Source organism: Physeter macrocephalus, chromosome 12, assembly GCF_002837175.3.
Source record: "Physeter macrocephalus isolate SW-GA chromosome 12, ASM283717v5, whole genome shotgun sequence".
In the NCBI taxonomy this organism is placed as follows: domain Eukaryota; kingdom Metazoa; phylum Chordata; class Mammalia; order Artiodactyla; family Physeteridae; genus Physeter; species Physeter macrocephalus.
Genome location: NC_041225.1, coordinates 17,444,200 through 17,462,217, shown reverse-complemented (window position 1 = coordinate 17,462,217; position 18,018 = coordinate 17,444,200). Strand labels below are relative to the sequence as shown.

Genomic DNA, 18,018 nt, shown 5'->3' with positions numbered 1-18,018 from the left:
CACCATAAAAAGAGAGTGCAGGCGCATTGAAGCCACGTGACCGCTCCCGGAAGCGCTGCAGGCCCGGCGTCCTAGGGGGAGGTTGGGGCGGGAGGGGGTTTTCGGCATTATGGCGCAGTCTCTCGTGGGCCAGGACTCTGGGAGCACAGCTGCAGTCACTGTGATAAAGCGGGCGTTGGAACTAGAGTCCGAGTCCCGGTACCCGCAGGCTCTGGTGTGTTACCAGGAGGGGATTGATCTGCTCCTGCAGGTTCTGAAAGGTGAGCAGTGAGCCTGGGAGGGAGGACTAGAGGAAAGGAGCTGCAATCTGCTGTGTCTGGGCGGGAGTGAAAGATTAAAACGCTTACTGTGCACAGCGAGAAAGCCTTAAAATACAGAACGTGGGGTAGTCTACAGGACAGGTGGACTGATTTATTTGATATCTTTAGTAGATTGATGTCAATAAAAGAGCGGTTACTATCCTAGAATTTTAAGAGACATAACCAAATGTAATAGATAAACCTTGAAAGGACTTAGGTTTGAATGAACTGTAAAAGACATTTTGGGATCAAGTTGGAAAGGTTGAATATGGATTGGGTAGCATTAAAATTAACTTTGTTAGGCAGTATGGTATTTTTCGAAATCTGTTCTTAGTTTTAGAGATGCAGCCTGAATAAGTGTTTGGGGAAGAATTGTCATGATGTCTGAATTTGATATTACTTTAAAAGAAAGTTGAAGCAAATATGGCAAAATGCTAACAATTTTTAACTCTAGGTGGTGGGTAATAAGGGTGTTCGTTACACCCTTTTCCTTACTTTTCTCATTAAACATTTTCATTAAAATTTTTTTTTTTTTTTTGGCCGTGACCCGCAGTATGTGGGATCTTAGTTCCCGGACCAGGGATTGAACCCGCGCTCCCTGTATTGGAAGCGCAGAGTCTTAACCACTGGACCGCCAGGGAAGTCCCTTCATTAAAAGTTTAAAAAAAGGTTTGTTTTTTTTTTAATGAGAAATGGGTATGCTGAAATTCGGTGTGAGAAATGTATAGGATTGTGAGAGGAGACAGTTAAGACTTTCTGTTACATGGTTATTCAATGTTGAGAGGTACACAGATAACCCATAACACCCAGTACAATCCCTGGCAGGTAGTAAACACCTAGTAATTATGTATTAAATTGACTTAAGACCAGCCCCTGCTCCCCAGCCCCTGGCGCTCTTAGTCTGGCCTCAGATCTCCCCTCTGTGCTTTTTAGCCTGAGTGTTTCTGATTTGTTTCAGAAGCTTTGAGATAGTAGAGGCTGCTTTTCAATGTTCAGCACTTTTCTCAGAATGGTAAAACTCTACCTTGGGCAGGGACCATATGATGATGATGATGATGACGGTGGTGATGGTGATGATAATGAGAGTTAACATCATTTGCAAGTGCTGAGTGCCAGGCAGTGTGCAGAGCACGTTAAAAGCATGATCTCAATTCATTCTTACAATTGCCTTATGAAGTAGGAGGTGATGTTATCCTCATTTTACAGCATAAAATATAAAGTTCGCTTTCCAGTTCTGCCACAATTGGTAGAGTCACAGTTGAAACCCAAGGCTTTAAAGACTCTACTATACTGACTCTCAGAAAGAGAGATGGTGTACATTGTTTGACTCTGAAGCAGCAGTATCACAGGAGTTCTGCTCCTGTGTGCTCCACTGATCCTGTGGGGCTTAGAGAGACAGTGACGTGATCTTGCAGGTTAAGATGTAAATGCAAATAACTCTAATACAGGGAAGAAGTGCCAGGAGCCATATGGACAAGTGCAATGAGGATTTAAACAGTTAACAGTCATTGGGGGATGGAAAGGTGTGGGTGGCTTTTGATAGGGGTTTTGGAGGGATGAGTAGAATTTCAGAAATTCAGCTGAAAGTGTTCCAGTTCTGTCTGTACTGTTTTACCAAATAAGTGGTTCAGTTCAGTTTGGCATAGGTCTGTAGAGAAAGAGTGAGAAGTAAAGTTTAAAGGTAGACTGGGGCTTGGAGCACACTGAGGATGGCCTTGACTGCCAGGACATTTTAACTCATTCCATTGACAAGGAGAAACCATTTAAAGTTTTTACAAAGGAGTGACGTAATTGAAGTTGCATTTCAGGGCTCGGCTCTCTTAGGAATATGCTTTTCTCCCAAATATTTGCATGACCTACTCTTGCTCCTTTTCCAGGTCTTTACACAAATATCACCTTATTTGTGAGGACATTCTCTGACCCCCAGTGTAAAATTACAATCCCCATCCCAGGACTCCCTTATCCTTCTTCCTTGCTTTATTTTATTTAATAGCACTTATCACAATCTAACATATGTGTTTTTCCAATTTATTTATTTATTTTAAATCCATTCATCTGTCAGTGAACACTTAGATTGCTTCTACCTTTTGACTATTGTGAATTTCCCATTGCTTATTTATTTATTTATTTATTTGGCTGCATTGGGTCTTTGTTACTGCGTGGGCTTTCTCTAGTTGCGACAAGCGGGGGCTACTCTTTGTTATAGCGTGAGGGCTTCTCATTGTGGTGGCTTCTCTTGTTGTGGAGCACGGCCTCTAGGCACGTGGGCTTCAGTAGTTGTGGCACGCGGGCTCAGTAGTTGTGACTCGCGGGCTCTAGAGCGCAGGCTCAGTAGTTGTGGCGCATGGGCTTAGTTGCTCCGTGGCACGTGGGATCTTCCTGGGCCAGGGATTGAACCCATGTCCCCTGCATGGCAGGCAGATTCTTAACCACTGCGCAACCAGGGAAGTCTTACCAATTTATTTTTATTGTTGTCTTTCCTCTCATTTGAATGATAGGGGAGGATTGTGTTTGTTTTATTAACTGCTACGTCTCCAGTGCTTAGAACAATGCCTGGCATGTGGTAAGTTCTCAGTAAATATTGCTTGAATAAATGAGTGAATATGGCAAGAGCATAGGAGAGACATTAACCTGAAGAGACTGAAGTCAAGCAGACCAATTAAGGAGCTCCTGCAGAAGTCAAGATGAGAGGTGATAAAGGCCTGAATGAACCAGTGGGGCGACACCAGTATTATGAAAGGGAGGGGACAGTTTGGACATTGAATTACTGGCACTGGCACATGATTAGATGTTGGAATGGGAATTGAAGATGGCTGTATGATTTCAAGCCTGGAAAACCAAGGCATGTTTGAAGAATGGGTGTATAGTGTCAAACTCTGATCAAGGATGATGATTAAGAAAGGAGTACTATATTTGTAGAGGACAGGGAAAATAGAGTATATTTATAGGCAGGAGCAAAGTAACAGTAGAGCTTAAGAAAAGAGATGTTAGATAAAATGTTCTAAAGGAAGCTGAGAGGGAGGTGTATGGAAAAAATTATGTAGATGATAATCATATTGACAGCATTTATTGAGTATTTCCTACATGCAAGTCTCTTTCATAATTAATCATCTCCACAACTCTCTAAGGTACTGTTACTCTTTCTGTGCTACAGATGAGGTTGCAGAGAGGTTGAATAACTGGCCAAGGTCACATAGCCAAAAGTGACAAAGCAAGTTTTGAACTAGAACAGCCTGACTCCAGATGCTTTGCTGTTAACCACTTTTCATACTGCCTCTTTGTAAAGAGTCCGTAAAATGCTGAATCCTGACAAAAAGTTCAAAGTTTTTGAGTTTAGAGGAACATATATCAACGTAGTGGAAGAGTATGAGTTCTCATATCACCTTAGGACAAAAAACCAGGATTCCCCACAAGAGATTTATGGATGATATATGGGTATATTAGGATTTTCTTATGCTACTGAAGTATAGGCATGAGAAAGTGGGGGTCTAAATGATATTAATTTTGGGAGTAGAAGAACTTGAAAGGGAAAGATTTCAGTAATTATATGGATATCAGCAAAGTGTTGGAAACAACTTAAATGCCCCTGGGTAGGAGAGTGGTTGCATAAACCATGGTACAGCCAAACAATGGAGTACTATACTGCTGTAAAGAGGGTTGAGCAAGATCTTTGTGAAGTGATACGGAGTGATTCCCAGGATATATTGTTTAGTGAAAACTGCAAAGGACAAAGAGTAGCTATAGTATGGTAACCTGCATGTAAAAACAAAGATATAAGAAGATTTTCATGTGTCTACTCATTTGTTCAAAAGAAACACAGGAAGGATAAAACCAGAAACTAATGAAATTAATTACTTAATATGCGGTGGGTGGGAAAGAGGTGGAAAGAAGGGGGAAATGGGAGTAGGGTAGCAGGATGAGGAGGGAGTGAATAACTTCTCTAAGTTATTCAATTGTTATACATAAGGGAGAGCGAAAGAAATAGGTAACCTACGTGTCTTTGGAAAATAGTATTTTGGCTGTATTCTGTAAATTTAAAGACAAAGTGAACAGTATACAAACACTGTGTTATTTTAATTGGTAAATTATTTTCTCACAACGGTATGGGTTAGGAATTCTCAAACTATTTTATGTCTATACTAGGCTTGAACAAGCCAGTAAATATATTGTGGATAATAAAAGAAGTTACAGGTAAGGAAAGGATGAAGGCTAGAATGAACCCTGTGGGATCAAAGTGATCAGCATGAATTCATGGTTTTTAATATAGATACAGATAGACAGACATAGAAATAGAGTTGTATGTGTGTGTTAGTAAACCTCCACGTACTTTCCACCTGCATTGACAGAAAGGGTCTAGAGGTAGTGATAAGACTCCCTGAGTAGCAGTGAGCACAGTTAGTACACAGAATATGATTTCTTGATGCCATTCTCCAATAAAAGGAACCAGGGCTCCTTGGAGAAATGGTTGATTCCAGGGCTGGGGCAGGGAAAATACAACATTTTGCACCAAAAAGTAAGAAGTGCTCAAAAAGTGATGGGTTATGTCAAAAGGACAAAGGAGCCAACATGATGGAACTCTTAAAGCCAACACTGATAAAATTTGAGCAAGAAAATATTGATAGTATTGGATTACAACCCATAGAATAAAAGATATATCCATGAGTCCATATTGATATAAATCAATAGTTGAATAAGTAAGTAGATGGGAGAGCAGAGACAGCTCTTCCTTACAGTGGAATTCCAATTAATAAATTAAAGACGAATGATGGAAATAGAAAGTCACCATTTGGCAAACACTGCAGTAATAATTATTGCAGGCAAAGACCATCAACGGATGCGATGAAGAGTGGAGAGAGACAGGATATCTTCCCACAAGATAGCGATTCCATACAAAAGAGAAAATAGTGATTTTTCCAGTGGAGAAATCTGTGAACTCCACCTTAACCAAGTGATCAAAGTCAGCGTCACCAGGAATAAGACACATCAACATCGTGTACCCACTGAGAAGGGCGCAACACTTCTGTGATTTTCTTGCTAAAAAAATGCATAACCTCAGTCTGTCTAATCATGAGAAAACACAACAGCCCAAAATGAGAGACGTTCCACAAAATAACTGACCACATACTCTTCCTAAATCTCAAGGTCATAAAAGGCAGAGACACACTAAAGGAACTGTTACAGATCGTAGGAGGCTAAAGAGACATAACAACTACATGGTATGTGGGATCCTGGACCAGAAAACGAACTTTCCCACTAACTTTCTTTAGGTTTGTAGATGAGCTAATAGTGTCGTGTCAATGTTAAGTTACTTACTCTGATAATTGTACCATGGTTGTGTGATATGTTAATACTAGGGGCATCTGGGTGAAGGGATTCTGTATCATTTTTGTAGCTTTTCCATAAATATATAGTTAATTCAAAATAAAATGTTTTAAAACTCAGGGTTTAAAAATGAAATTATAATGGAAAATAAAAGCAATATTAAAAGGGAGGAAGGAAGGAGCCAGGAATTGTTTGGTGACTGATTGGGGGTGGGGCTTGGAGTAAGACTTTATTGATAATGTATATTCAAAAATACCTTCCGGGCTTCCCTGGTGGTGCAGTGGTTGAGAGTCTGCCTGCTGATGCAGGGGACATGGGTTCGTGCCCCGGTCCGGGAGGATCCCACATGCCGCGGAGCGGCTGGGCCCGTGAGCCATGGCCGCTGGGCCTGCGCGTCCGGAGCCTGCGCTCCGCAACGGGAGAGGCCACAACAGTGAGAGGCCCGCGTACGGCCAAAAAAAAAAAAAACCTTCCATTTTTGGGGTGGCTGGGAAAATGATTCAGCATAAACCATAAAGGGGAAGATTGTTTGCTATCTTTTGATTATGCTTAGATTTCAAACTTATGGGTAATTAGGACAAAACAGTGCTCAGACTCAGTGACATGTAATAAGCCACCTTTGTTTCCTCACCAGATTTGAAGTCTCAGCAGTGAGACACGGTGTCTGAGTCCCCACTCCTAAATAAAGCTGCTTCAAATGCTTAGTGAAAACAATGAAGGCCCTACATGATCAAGCTAAATTTGGGCCTATTATTTGTGCATTTTAGGACCAAGACAGACCATGCCAAAGGACAGGAAATCCGTGGAAAACTTGGGAAATGGGAGATACTGCTTGTACCAAATAGGAAGCCTGTTTTGAAACTTGAAAGTGTATTTTTTAAATTTATAGGCACCAAAGATGTAACAAAGAAATGTAATCTCAGAAAAAGAATTTCTGAGTACATGGATAGAGCAGAAAACATAAAGAAATACTTGGATCAAGAAAAAGAAGGTAAAGAGGCTATTTTGGAGAGTATGTGTATGTGCTATTGTGATAAAGCCCATTTCACCCAGTGTTTCTGGCTGTGCCCTTTGGAGCTTGCAGGTCTACTCTGTATTTCCATTCGTCTGTACACGAGCTGTTCTTAACCTTTTTCTTCCCTGGTGGGGGGAAGGTGGGGGTCAGATACCCTCCTGAGAATCTGAGGACAGCTCAACGTACTGCAGAACTTTGCATGCCATTTTAAGGAGTTCCTAGATCCCCGTGAAGCTTATGTGTAGACTCCAGTTTAAATAATACTACAGAGGAATACTGAATATAAATCCTGTATTTTATTTGTATTTCCCTTTATAAAATGACCAAAATATTAAAGTAGCTCAAGAAACTCCTGGGACTTCTTTGAGATTTTCGTTGTGAGTCAAAACACTTCAGGAGTTAGGTATTCCTAATGATTAGAGGTGCAGGAGGTATGGTTCCCTATTTATAATTGGTTCTCTACTCGTGAGGATCCAGTTTACAAACATATAGAAACAAATGGCCATTGCCACCTGAAGTGCACGGCTGCTGCTTTCTACAGGCAGTGGAACTACTGCCCTCAAAAAACCCAGTGCCCCCGGCGCTCAGCTGCTGTTTACTCCAGCCCGCTCCCCACCTCTTCCTGGTATTCTGTACTAGCGCACACCCTGACTACCCCCATTGAGGTCCTCTCTTGAGTGGGAATAAAATTGTTTCCTTCACCGCAAATTGAAACCTACAATGCAATTTCCCTCTAAAACTTGGATGAAATATACTACCATCAGCATTGTGGTTTGAATACTGTGGGTTAAATTAACCTGTGTGGCTAGCTTGGCTTGAAAACCGATGCACGGTTGGTAACGTTCTATCTTTGGAAATATTAGGAACAGAATCCAAACTACTGGTTTTCAAACAAGGTTTAAAAGTGCAACCACCATATAAATTAGGAACTACCATTAAGGGTCATATTTTTTAAAAAACCGTAAAGGTCTTCGATAACTTATTCAATAATTAGCCATTTTGAATAAACAAAAACAATGGAACTACCCTGCTGACACTGTGGCATTCTAGGTTTTGGCTTGGGTTATTAAGAAGTACTATAAATTTCTGCTTAACACAGTCTCTACAAGTTCTAAGAAAGACTTCTAGACTCCATATTATATTGCATTTATATATTTAATACTTCAGCTATTCAGTTGCAAGACATAAAAAGACTTAAATCGGAAGAGAAGGACCAGATGGCCACTGAATCATAGCTTGTGGTTCTACTCGTGGTGGCAGGAATATTAGATATCTTTATACATATGGTTCCCTCTTGAATAAACTGCCTGGTCTATAGGATTTAGTTCAAGAACCTGTTCCAAGAAATCTCTGGACTTTCCCACTTGCCCAGCCTCCGGGCAAAATCCCACATGGAATTTACCTTTGTGTGTGTAGCATCTTGCAATGTGCCTGGCATGGAGTAGGCATTCGAAAATGTTTGCTGAGTGCCCGAGTTTAAAAAAAATTAACTTGTATCTGATGCTGATTTATTACTGGATGTAAATATAGTATGTATAGAAAGAAAGGAAGTAGTCCCTGGTTTTATTATTGAAGCTTGTGTTTTGTAGCTGGAAAATATCACAAGCAAATTAAAATAGAAGAGAACGCAACAGGTTTCAGTTATGAGTCACTTTTTCAAGAATACCTGAATGAAACAGTTACGGAAGTTTGGATAGAAGATCCTTACATTAGACACACTCATCAGGTAGGTGAAATGTACTCCTATACGATGAAACGTTAGTGTTTTAAATGTACGAGTTAGTAATAACCCCTCCTAATGTCTTTCAGCTGTATAACTTCCTTCGATTTTGTGAGATGCTGGTTAAGAGACCATGTAAGATAAAAACTATCCATCTCCTCACCTCTCTGGATGAAGTAGGTATCTGAAGGCATTTACCCTCTCTTAACGTCATGAACTTTACTCAGTTGCAGGGTGTAGTTCGAGGCAAACCTGGACATCATGCTTCAGCTAGAGCTGTTTCACTGGGAATGAACTTATTCTCTAACAACCGGCATAAAACACCTTGGGAAAAATGCTGTTGATTTCAGTATGTCATATCTTGTATTTGGCCACTTTGCTAAACTCTCTTGTTCAAGTAGTTTCTCAGTTTCTTGGATATTCTATGAGGCAATCACACTGTCTGCATTATTGACAATTTCTGTCATCTTGATTTTGATTTAAATAGGAATGCTTCTAAAGAATTCATATTTCTAGGATTAATTTGAGAAGAAGGAAGCCCCATCTGAATAACGAAACAGCACCATTAAAATACATTTTATTTATTCTTTAATTGAATATAGGTTTATTCACTTTCACTTCCTTTTACAGAAAAACTAAAGATATCTGGGTTTATTAGTCCTGTGCCATGCTGAGAAATTTACTATGAAAAAACATGCATCTCTAGAAATTATAAAAAATATTTACAGATTTGCCAAGCCACAGAATGCTAATGTAATAAAATACATTTTAGGAGATAGGACAGAGTTGTGTTTTGTTCACGTTAGAGAAAAAAACAATTATTTTGATAAAAACAATTGCTCTTAAACTATTTCATCTTCTTTGGTTGCTTGTTTGCAATAATGGACAATGAAACTAGTATAGAATCTTTCCATTTTAATTCACCTGTGATACACATTGCATAGTTTAGGGATAATTTAAAATATTAATAACTGAGGCAAAAAGTTGTATTTTTCCTATTAACAGGGCAGTGGGAAAGAACAGCAAAGTAGTGGCCTGGAAGAAATAAGAGAGTCACTCAGGAATCATGGAGTGCAGTTGGAATTAGAATACTCTTCTTTGATACACGACCGGGAAATTAGGTTAGTGTATCGTAATATTTTAATTTTTATGCAGTTGAAAAATACTTATTTTTATTTCTCATAATAAGTTATATATAATTACATACAATATTCAATTTAAATATTAAAGATTTAAATAAAGCTCAATTTTCATATCTTTTCACTTTTGAAGAAAAAAAAAGTCTGGCTTATTTTGTCCTGTATGTGATTTCCTATTTCCTAATGGAATAAAATTTACATGTTCTGTGTCATGTGAGAAGAGGAAGTACTTTTCTGTCATTCTTTGGTCATTGTCTGACTTAAATGTCTGCAATGTAATACTATATACTAATTTCAATAGGTTCAACAATGGATGGATGATTAAGATTGGAAGGGGACTTGATTATTTTAAGAAACCACAGGTAGGATATAGTCTTATGAGTGACTGTGTAGCGCTCTTTTTATTTTTACAAAATGGCTTTGGTCCTTTTTGTTAAAGAAATTTCTTTTCTTCTCTTCTTAGAGTCGTTTTTCCCTTGGATATTGTGATTTTGATTTAAGACCATGTCATGAAACAACAGTGGACATTTTTCATAATAAGCACACAAAAAAAATATGATGGGTAGTGGCCTAATTTACATTATATATTTCTATTTTAAATGAATATTGTATTTTTTTTTACTTTGGACAGATCATTCCTATAACATGAATTTAACAATAAACTTTTACATTTCTACTAATTTATGGATTCATTGTTCAGTTGTGTGACCAATCCTAAGTATTTTTATAAATACATTACTCAGTAGAGTTATAGTGTTTCAAGTCATATGGTTAATTTAAACATTTTACCAGATTTTCTCTTATTTGCCTGTTGGAGAGTGAATCAACACATAATGAGCACCTATTAAGAAGATGAATTGGATGCTTTAATCTTGCCCCTGGGAATGTAGAGTCCAGGAAGAAAAATTAGAGTACTTGAATTAGAGTACTCTTAAGAGACAGATGGGCTTGTGGGTCTAACAACCAGAAAAAAATAACCACCGATAATTTTGTTACAATTAAGTGTCTTTAGCAGACATTTACCTATTTACACTTACCTATATATTTATAAAATTAGAGTACTTGAATTAGAAGAGTACTCTTAAGAGACAGATCTTGTGGGTCGTCCAACAACCAGAAAAAAATAACCACCGATAATTTTGTTACAATTAAGTGTCTTTAGCAGACATTTACCTATTTACACTTACCTATATATTTATGTATATATATTAATGTTTGGGCATAAGAATGGACAAATAAGTCACTGGGACAGAATAAGGAATCCAGAAAAAACACCTGAGAGAAAGTAGATGTGTGTATGGGCACATAATAGATAATAAAGGTCTTTCAAATTAGTAGGAAACAAGTAGACTAGCCAATAAAAGTTTGCAAAAGGTAACATTAGATCACTACCTTATGCCACATAGAGAAATTATTGTAAATGGGTTAAAGAGCTAATGAAATGAAATATCCAAACACTTTTTTTTTAACTCCACTGAATGTACTTAGCATAACACAAAACCCAGGAATTATCAAGGAAAGTAAAGAGCAAATGATCATATAAATATTTAAAACTTGAATAAAGGGAACCATAAAAAAGTTAAAAACATATGAGATCAAATTTACAACATATAGGAAAAGGGTTAATAGTTCTAACATACAAGGAAGATTGCCAGATTTTCAGCAAGTTTGACCTGACCAAGGATTTGGTCCTTTGAGCAATCTCTCTCTACTGGGTTGTTCCTGCGGTACATACATTCCCATCCAGATACACCCTGTTTCTTTGTTCTTCATGAACAAATTTCTTGGAGTTCTCTATACAGTTTTTTCCCCTTTCCTCACCATCTATTCACACTTAATTCACTTCTATCGGGCTACCCAGTCACTCCACTGAAATTGCTCTTATCAAGGTCAGCAGTGACCTCCATACCACCATATCCAATGGATACTTTTTAACCCTTGTGTTACTTGTTTCAGGAGTGTTAGACCCAGCTGGCCACTCCCTTCTTTTTTTTGTAAATTTTTTTATCATTGTTTTCTGAATTCACAGCATTTTAAAATTTATATTTTATTTCATTTATTTTTGGCTGCATTGGGTCTTCGTTGCTGCACACGGGCTTTCTCTAGTTACGGCGAGCGGGGGCTACTCTTCGTTGCGGCGAGCAGGCTTCTCATTGCAGTGGCTTCTCTTGTTGCAGAGCATGGGCTCTAGGCGCATGGGCTTCAGTGGTTGTGGCTCGCGGGCTCTAGAGCGCAGGCTCAGTAGTTGTGGCGCACAGGCTTAGGAGCTCCACAGCATGTGGGATCTTCCCGGACCAGGGCTGGAACCCATGTCCCCTGCATTGGCAGGCGGATTCGTAACCACTGCACCACCAGGGAAGTCCCTGGCCACTCCCTTCTTGAATCTCAACTTCCATGTAACACACTTCGCTTCTCCTCCACCCTACCTTTTAAATATTGGAGTTCTCCTAAACTAGGTACTAGGTAGTAACGTTTTTTTTTAGTAGGAACTTGTATGGGGAGGTCTGCCCCTATAAGAATTACACTTGTGGAAAAAAAAATTAATAAATAAATAAAAAAGAATTACACTTGTGGCCTGATAATTAGATGTTAATGTGGCTGCAGCCTTAGGAACTTGACCTAGTTGTGTGTACCTTCCATGTTGGCTGGGGGAGGAAGCACTATCAGGTGTGAGGAGATGGACGGGGCAGGATCTGCCAAGCAGGACTCCCACCTTCTCCCCTTTTTCAAAGATGTGTGTTCTGTTCCAGGTGTAGTACCTGGATGGGTCTGGTTTGCAGCAGGACGTCAGCATCCCAGCGGAGAATGAGTCATTCCTCCTCATAAAAGGATGCAAAGTAACTCACCCATCTTGGTGGGACGTCCCTTTACACATCCCATTGCAAACTCCCTTCCCAGGTGTGATGGGGCTTGGTGTTCTCAGCAGGATAGCACGTAGATCCACAGTGAGAGGGAAATGGCTGTCTCCTGCAATGTCCGTACCTTACTGTGGGTATCGTGTGTCTAAGCGAGGGTCTCCCATCTGGCCTGTGGGGCAGCAGGCCCTACTAGTTGATCACTCAAATGTCTTAAAGCCTGGGATAGTACCTTAGTCCATCTGGCCAAGGTGGTTTTACCTGTTAGTAATTCAATCTGCTGCTTTAATGTTTCATTCTTCCTTTCTACCGACTCTGCTGGTTGTAGCTTGTAGGAGAGACAGAACCTCCATCAGTGTCATGTTCCTTCACCCAGTCTTATGTTGACTGAAAGAAAAAGGCACAACATAAGAGTTGTTAGTTTCAGTTTTATTGGGAAAACTTAGTGAGGACTATAGCCTGGGAAACAGCCTCTTGGTAGCCCAGAGGGGACTGCTCCCCAAGACACAGGGGAGAAGCCAGTATATATGTGATTTTGGCCAGGGAAACCGTGCAGTCAAGTATACACCTCAGTAAAAGGTTAGTGCTGGTCATGAGGAACAGATATATTAGTTAATGATGTTAGTGCTTTTTCTATGTATGTGAAGATGCAAGAATCTGGGTTCTCTAAAAATCTTCCTGAAATATATCTAACTATCTAAGGGGCCCGTTTTTCCAAAGCATATATGTTCTCATCCTGTTTTTCGTCCTGAATTCCTTTCAGGGTGCACCGTCAGTCAGCGACTGCAGTGGCTAATGACTTGATCCTTGTAGAGCTGCATGGTGGGCAACATTGTTTTACACTTGCATGTCATGACCTTTAAAATGTGACTGCCCAGTCCCTGTCTATTGGACACAGGTATCCATAAATGGTACTCAGCTTCTCTAATGCCCTTACGGTGGCAGCCTGCTTTGCATGGCAACAGGGGAAAGCCTGAGTTAAGCCAGACCTGGTGGGCTCCTGGTACAGGAACAGTGGGCAGAACATACATTCCAAGGACAGGGGAGGAGGTGAGGAGCCTCTGATTGCCTGGGTCCAGTTTGAAGGACAACTGGCGGTCACATCCTCTTGATGGCCTCCTCCAAAAGGTGGGCTCCACCTCCCACCAAGATTTGTAAGTTGGAGGATTCCCCAAACATAGGGGACTTGGATGCTAAACACTTTAAACTTTAGATGAATTACAAAAGTCCACAATTATCCATTTTCATGATATACGATACTATTTATATGCTGTCAACTCCTGTTAAGCCAAGACTTCTCCTTGGAACTCTAATCTCACATATTCAGCTGCCTATTTGGCATTTCATCTGGCATCTCAGAAACACACAAGCATTTCAAACATTAACAGGCCCCAACTGAACTTTGGATACACACTCCCCCACTGCTCCCGTGTACCCCCATCCATCCAGTTGCTTAAGTAAGAAATCTAGGAGTCATTCTTGATTCCTCCCTCCCCTTCATCCTCATATGCAGACATACAGAAAGTTCTGCAGACTCTACCTGCAAAACATGCCTTTAATCCATGTGTTCCAGGAATGCTCGTCCGATTTCCCTTTTGGAACCTGAAGCCCTTAACAGCCTTCACCTGATGTCATCCTCTCTCTCGAGAAACAAAGGGTATCAGAAAATCATGGCTGCTTTATTGCACCAAGCACATCATGTCAGGATTTTTATACCTTTCTTAGAAAATAATTTTCAGTTGTTGTGACAAATGTAATGCTTAAAAACGGGCCGGTGAACAACCCCTTCAAAATTGTGTTTACTTGGTATTTAATATTGCAAAGAACAATGGGGCCTGCCCATTAAACCTGCCTCAAATGAAGAACAGCTAGCCTGGCACCTGTGTTTGTCCCAGGAGCAACTTGAAAAATCCCCTTCCTTTACTCTACTCCCATTTTGAGATAACCAGCTGCAGCAAAACCCTGTGTGTCCACTCCTGCTGCCCACAACCCCACAAAAAAAAGGATGGGATCTGGATCCACTGAGATACATGAAAGGAGAAGATCTCCTAAGAGGACTGAAATTAATGTGATAGCCAAACACTGTGTTACGTTGTTTCAGGCGAAGATGTCTGAAGGTCTCTGAGTCCTGAAACCCCTGTTATGGGTTGAATTGTGCAAACTGCAGCCCCCCACGCCCCCCCAAGAAATTCACACGTTGAAATCCCAGCCCCTGGTACCTCAGAATGTAACCATATTTGGAAATAAGATCTTCAAAGAAATAAGTTAAAATGATGTCTTTAGGGTGGCCCTAATCCAATATGACTGGTGTCCTTATAAGAAATGGACATCTGGACACAGATACGCACACAGAAAAAGACTATGTGAGGGCACAGCAGGAAGCTGCCACCTGTAAGCCAAGGAGACAGGCCTCAGAAGAAATCAAACCTGGGCATTCCCTGTCGGTCCAGTGGTTAGGACTTGGCGCTTTCACTGTTGCGGCCCGGGTTAAATTCCTGGTCAGGGAGCTAGGATCCCACAAGCTGCCAGGTGTGGCCAAATTAAAAAATAATAATTTTTTTTTAAATAAGAAGAAACCAAACCTGCTGTCACCTTGATATTGGACTGAATAAATGACTGTTGTTGTTTTAAGCTACCAAGTTTGGAGTGGTTTGTTAGGTAGCAATAGATAACCAGTAAATCCGGATTACTCTCCTCCCTGCTCCATCCACTTCTCATTCCTCAGAGCTCAGCTTCAATGTCAGGTCCCTGATCGCTCTAGCTAGGGAGCCCGTATTGTCTAACCGCCTGGACTTTTCTTTCATACTTTTCTCATTTTGTAAGCATTTACTGATTTCTTTCCCTAGTTTTAAAAAACTCAAGTCCTGACCTATTAATGGGTCATAAAGTCAATTTTTAAAAGAAATAAAATTGAATATAAAATATCAGATAAGTAAGTAGTAAAGGATATGCATCGTATTGTGAAACTTGTTAGGTATAGGCAACATATGTGTGTGCTGGTGCACAATATAAAATACATTTTTTACTCCAGTTTTTAAAAAGTTTGAAACCACTACTCTAAACTTTCAGTTCTTAAGCTCAGTGAGCATGTCGCTTTCACTCACCAAGATAAAAGAGATAAATAACTGATAGTACAATACAAAGCACAAACAGGCTGGAGAGGAAAAAGCCACAAGCCAATTCTCAAGCCAATTCTTTGAGATTGAATGAAATGAGAAAAGTTGAAGTAGAGAACGTGGGGGCGCTGAAGGAGCTCATTTCTGAAAGCCTCCACTCTCAAATTATAAATCAAGGTTTGTGACCAGATTAAGAGTAATGGAATTCTGAGCTTAGGAAGAGTGGGAACATTTACAAATAAGGCCTCTGAAGAATGAGGGGGAGTCAACGGGTGAGTCGAATCTGGCACCAACAGAACAAAGAAATACAAGTTGAAAACTATAGATTATGTGAATTTTCTTCTAGCATTGCCTGCCATCTGGGTATAGGAGTGGAAATCAATTGTTGAAAAAAAAAAAGGGTGGCTGTGATAGGTCAAGAGAAACAAATGAGAATGCTGGTAAGAAATGGAGTTAAAGCAAGAGACTGAGGAAAAGTTATTGGCTTAGAAAAGTGCAATAAGCTTGATTTAATGGGAGAGGATGGAAGGATAAGGAACGAAACGGGAGAATTTTCGAGTTTAAGGTATCAGAGGTGGCAAGAAGCTGGGGTTATATTCCCTAGCGGTAAGAAAGAGAACTAACTCTGAGGTCAGAGTGTCCCATATGGTATACAACCCCAAGATGGTAACAGAGGAAGGAGGTGAAGTACAAATGCAGCCAGGTATTAAAATCAATAAAGACAGAGTATCTTAGAGGTCAATGGAAAATATGGACTAGGATAGGTGATAGACAATTTCAAATAGGGAGAAGTTACTGAAGGAGACTAGATCTTTTTTATTTTAAGAGACATACAATGTACTGTAAACATTTTTAATTCTCTCATTGAAACTGTCAGTATTAAGAAATTTACTTGGAATCACATTATTCCCTTAATTTTTTCACAGAGCATATTCCATTTACTGTGTAGTTCATCATCTTCTGGACATGTTCTACGTAATATACTTGTAAGCATAGTCGTTTCAATTGGGCAAAATTTACTACCAATAAAACCTGAATTTAACTTGTCACGTATATCCAGCGGCAACCAATGGTCAGGTGCTTCAATATTACAGATTTCAATTCTTCCATTCTTTATGTCTATGAATACTTTAATTTCCAAGTGTGAATGTCCATATAACACATTGAAGGAAGTGTTTACACTGAACTTTGGAGTTTTGCCATATATCCACTCCCAGGTCTGTAGTTCTTTGGCTATGCTGTTTATTCCAGGAAACAGTGTCTCGTCTGTTGGGTTTATTAGGTGAATGTGATTATCGATTTGATGAGATGTAGCATACTCTGTGGCAACAGCATTTATCACTACTTCACAGGTCAGAGTGGGATCTTTTTCCATAAGATTTTTTACTAAGGCAGGTGTGCTCGCAGTGGCATTGCTCCTGATCCCTTGGTAAGGGCTCTTCAGCAAAGATGACAAGAAGGTCCCATCGGTACTGCATAGCAAAGTGCAGTGGTGATAAGCAGCAGTCTGGCCAATCTTGGAAGCTGTTCCTGAGATTTTAAACTGTCCATCAAGTAAGAGGTCAAACCTTTTGGTAGCCCGCACATCCAGCTGCGGCTGGACAGCCTTCAGAGCTTTAACAACTAATTTTAGATTTTCCATCCTATCGTACTTTTTTTTGGTTGTAAAAAAAGTCAAGTTGATGTTACCCATATCATGGTAGACTGTTCCTCCTCCACTTCTCCTCCGAGCTAGTTTTACACCTTCTTCTCTCATCAGGTTCAGGTTACATTCCTGCCAAGGGTTCTGATGCCGACCAATTACAACAGAGGGAGAATTCCTCCAAAAGAAAAGAACCGGCTTGGCTTCTAGATTCATATGGTTATGGATCCAGTCTTCTACAGCCAGGTTTTGGTAAACATCATTGGAAACTGACTGTAAAATGAGCCCACTTTTAACTGTGTCTTTAAAACCAGCTGCTGGGACCTTGAGGTTACAAAGTAACTGGAAGCAATTCTTCATTGAAAATGGTATCAGCATGCTTTTAAAAATGGAAGACAAACAAATTAATGATTGAGAAGAAGAAAATTAAATTGTAGTTTGTAGCTATCAGTTCTTGGTTATTTAATCCAAACTTATTTAAGTATCCAGTCTGGTTGCTTTTCTTGCCTTTTAGCCTTATCATTAGTCTTTAGCAAAAATTGTACAACAGAGTACTCAAAGGAAATAAATGATACAAACCTCAAATTGTTTTAGTTGAAATGGAATAAGGGCACAGATTTTTCAAATAATAAAGCTGAAAATACATTATGTAATATATCTCAAAGACAAATTAATTTGAATTCACAGGTAATACACATTATTTGAGAAAATACAGACAAGCAAAAAGAGCAAAATAAATGAAACCATAACATGACCACCCGGAGATAATCCCCATTAACACTTTAGTGTGTACCCATTTTTTTATGTGCATGTTTAAAATACACACACACTTTTCCCCACCAAAAGTGGAACCATACTCTTATTTCATTCAATGTTAAACCTATTTTACATCAGTTTTAATGTTGTGTTA

General features: G+C 39.7%; 2 protein-coding genes across 4 annotated transcripts in view; one reads left to right on the top strand and one right to left on the bottom strand.

The window, feature by feature from the left end:
- The window catches only part of MRPL30 (mitochondrial ribosomal protein L30), a 106,269-nt gene that overhangs the window by 83,930 nt on the left and 4,321 nt on the right, over positions 1–18,018 (bottom strand). The window contains exon 2 of the mRNA XM_055088931.1: positions 12,612–12,737. The gene's annotated coding sequence lies outside the window, so the exon portion shown is untranslated. The remainder of the gene's footprint in view (positions 1–12,611; positions 12,738–18,018) is intronic.
- MITD1 (microtubule interacting and trafficking domain containing 1) lies at positions 43–17,411 on the top strand. 3 transcript variants are annotated; one of them, XM_028497115.2, is made up of 7 exons: positions 44–260; positions 6,511–6,612; positions 8,226–8,362; positions 8,446–8,532; positions 9,362–9,477; positions 9,797–9,857; positions 17,226–17,411. In XM_028497115.2, exons 1-7 carry the CDS (start codon positions 110–112, stop codon positions 17,316–17,318), a joined length of 747 nt encoding a protein of 248 aa, XP_028352916.1. In that variant the 5' UTR covers positions 44–109; the 3' UTR covers positions 17,319–17,411. The 3 variants fall into 3 exon arrangements, with proteins under 3 accessions (XP_054944894.1, XP_028352916.1, XP_007121010.1); XM_007120948.3 differs by lacking the exon at positions 17,226–17,411 and adding an exon at positions 9,959–10,175 and having other exon boundaries at positions 45–260; XM_055088919.1 differs by lacking the exon at positions 9,797–9,857 and having other exon boundaries at positions 43–260; positions 17,226–17,347.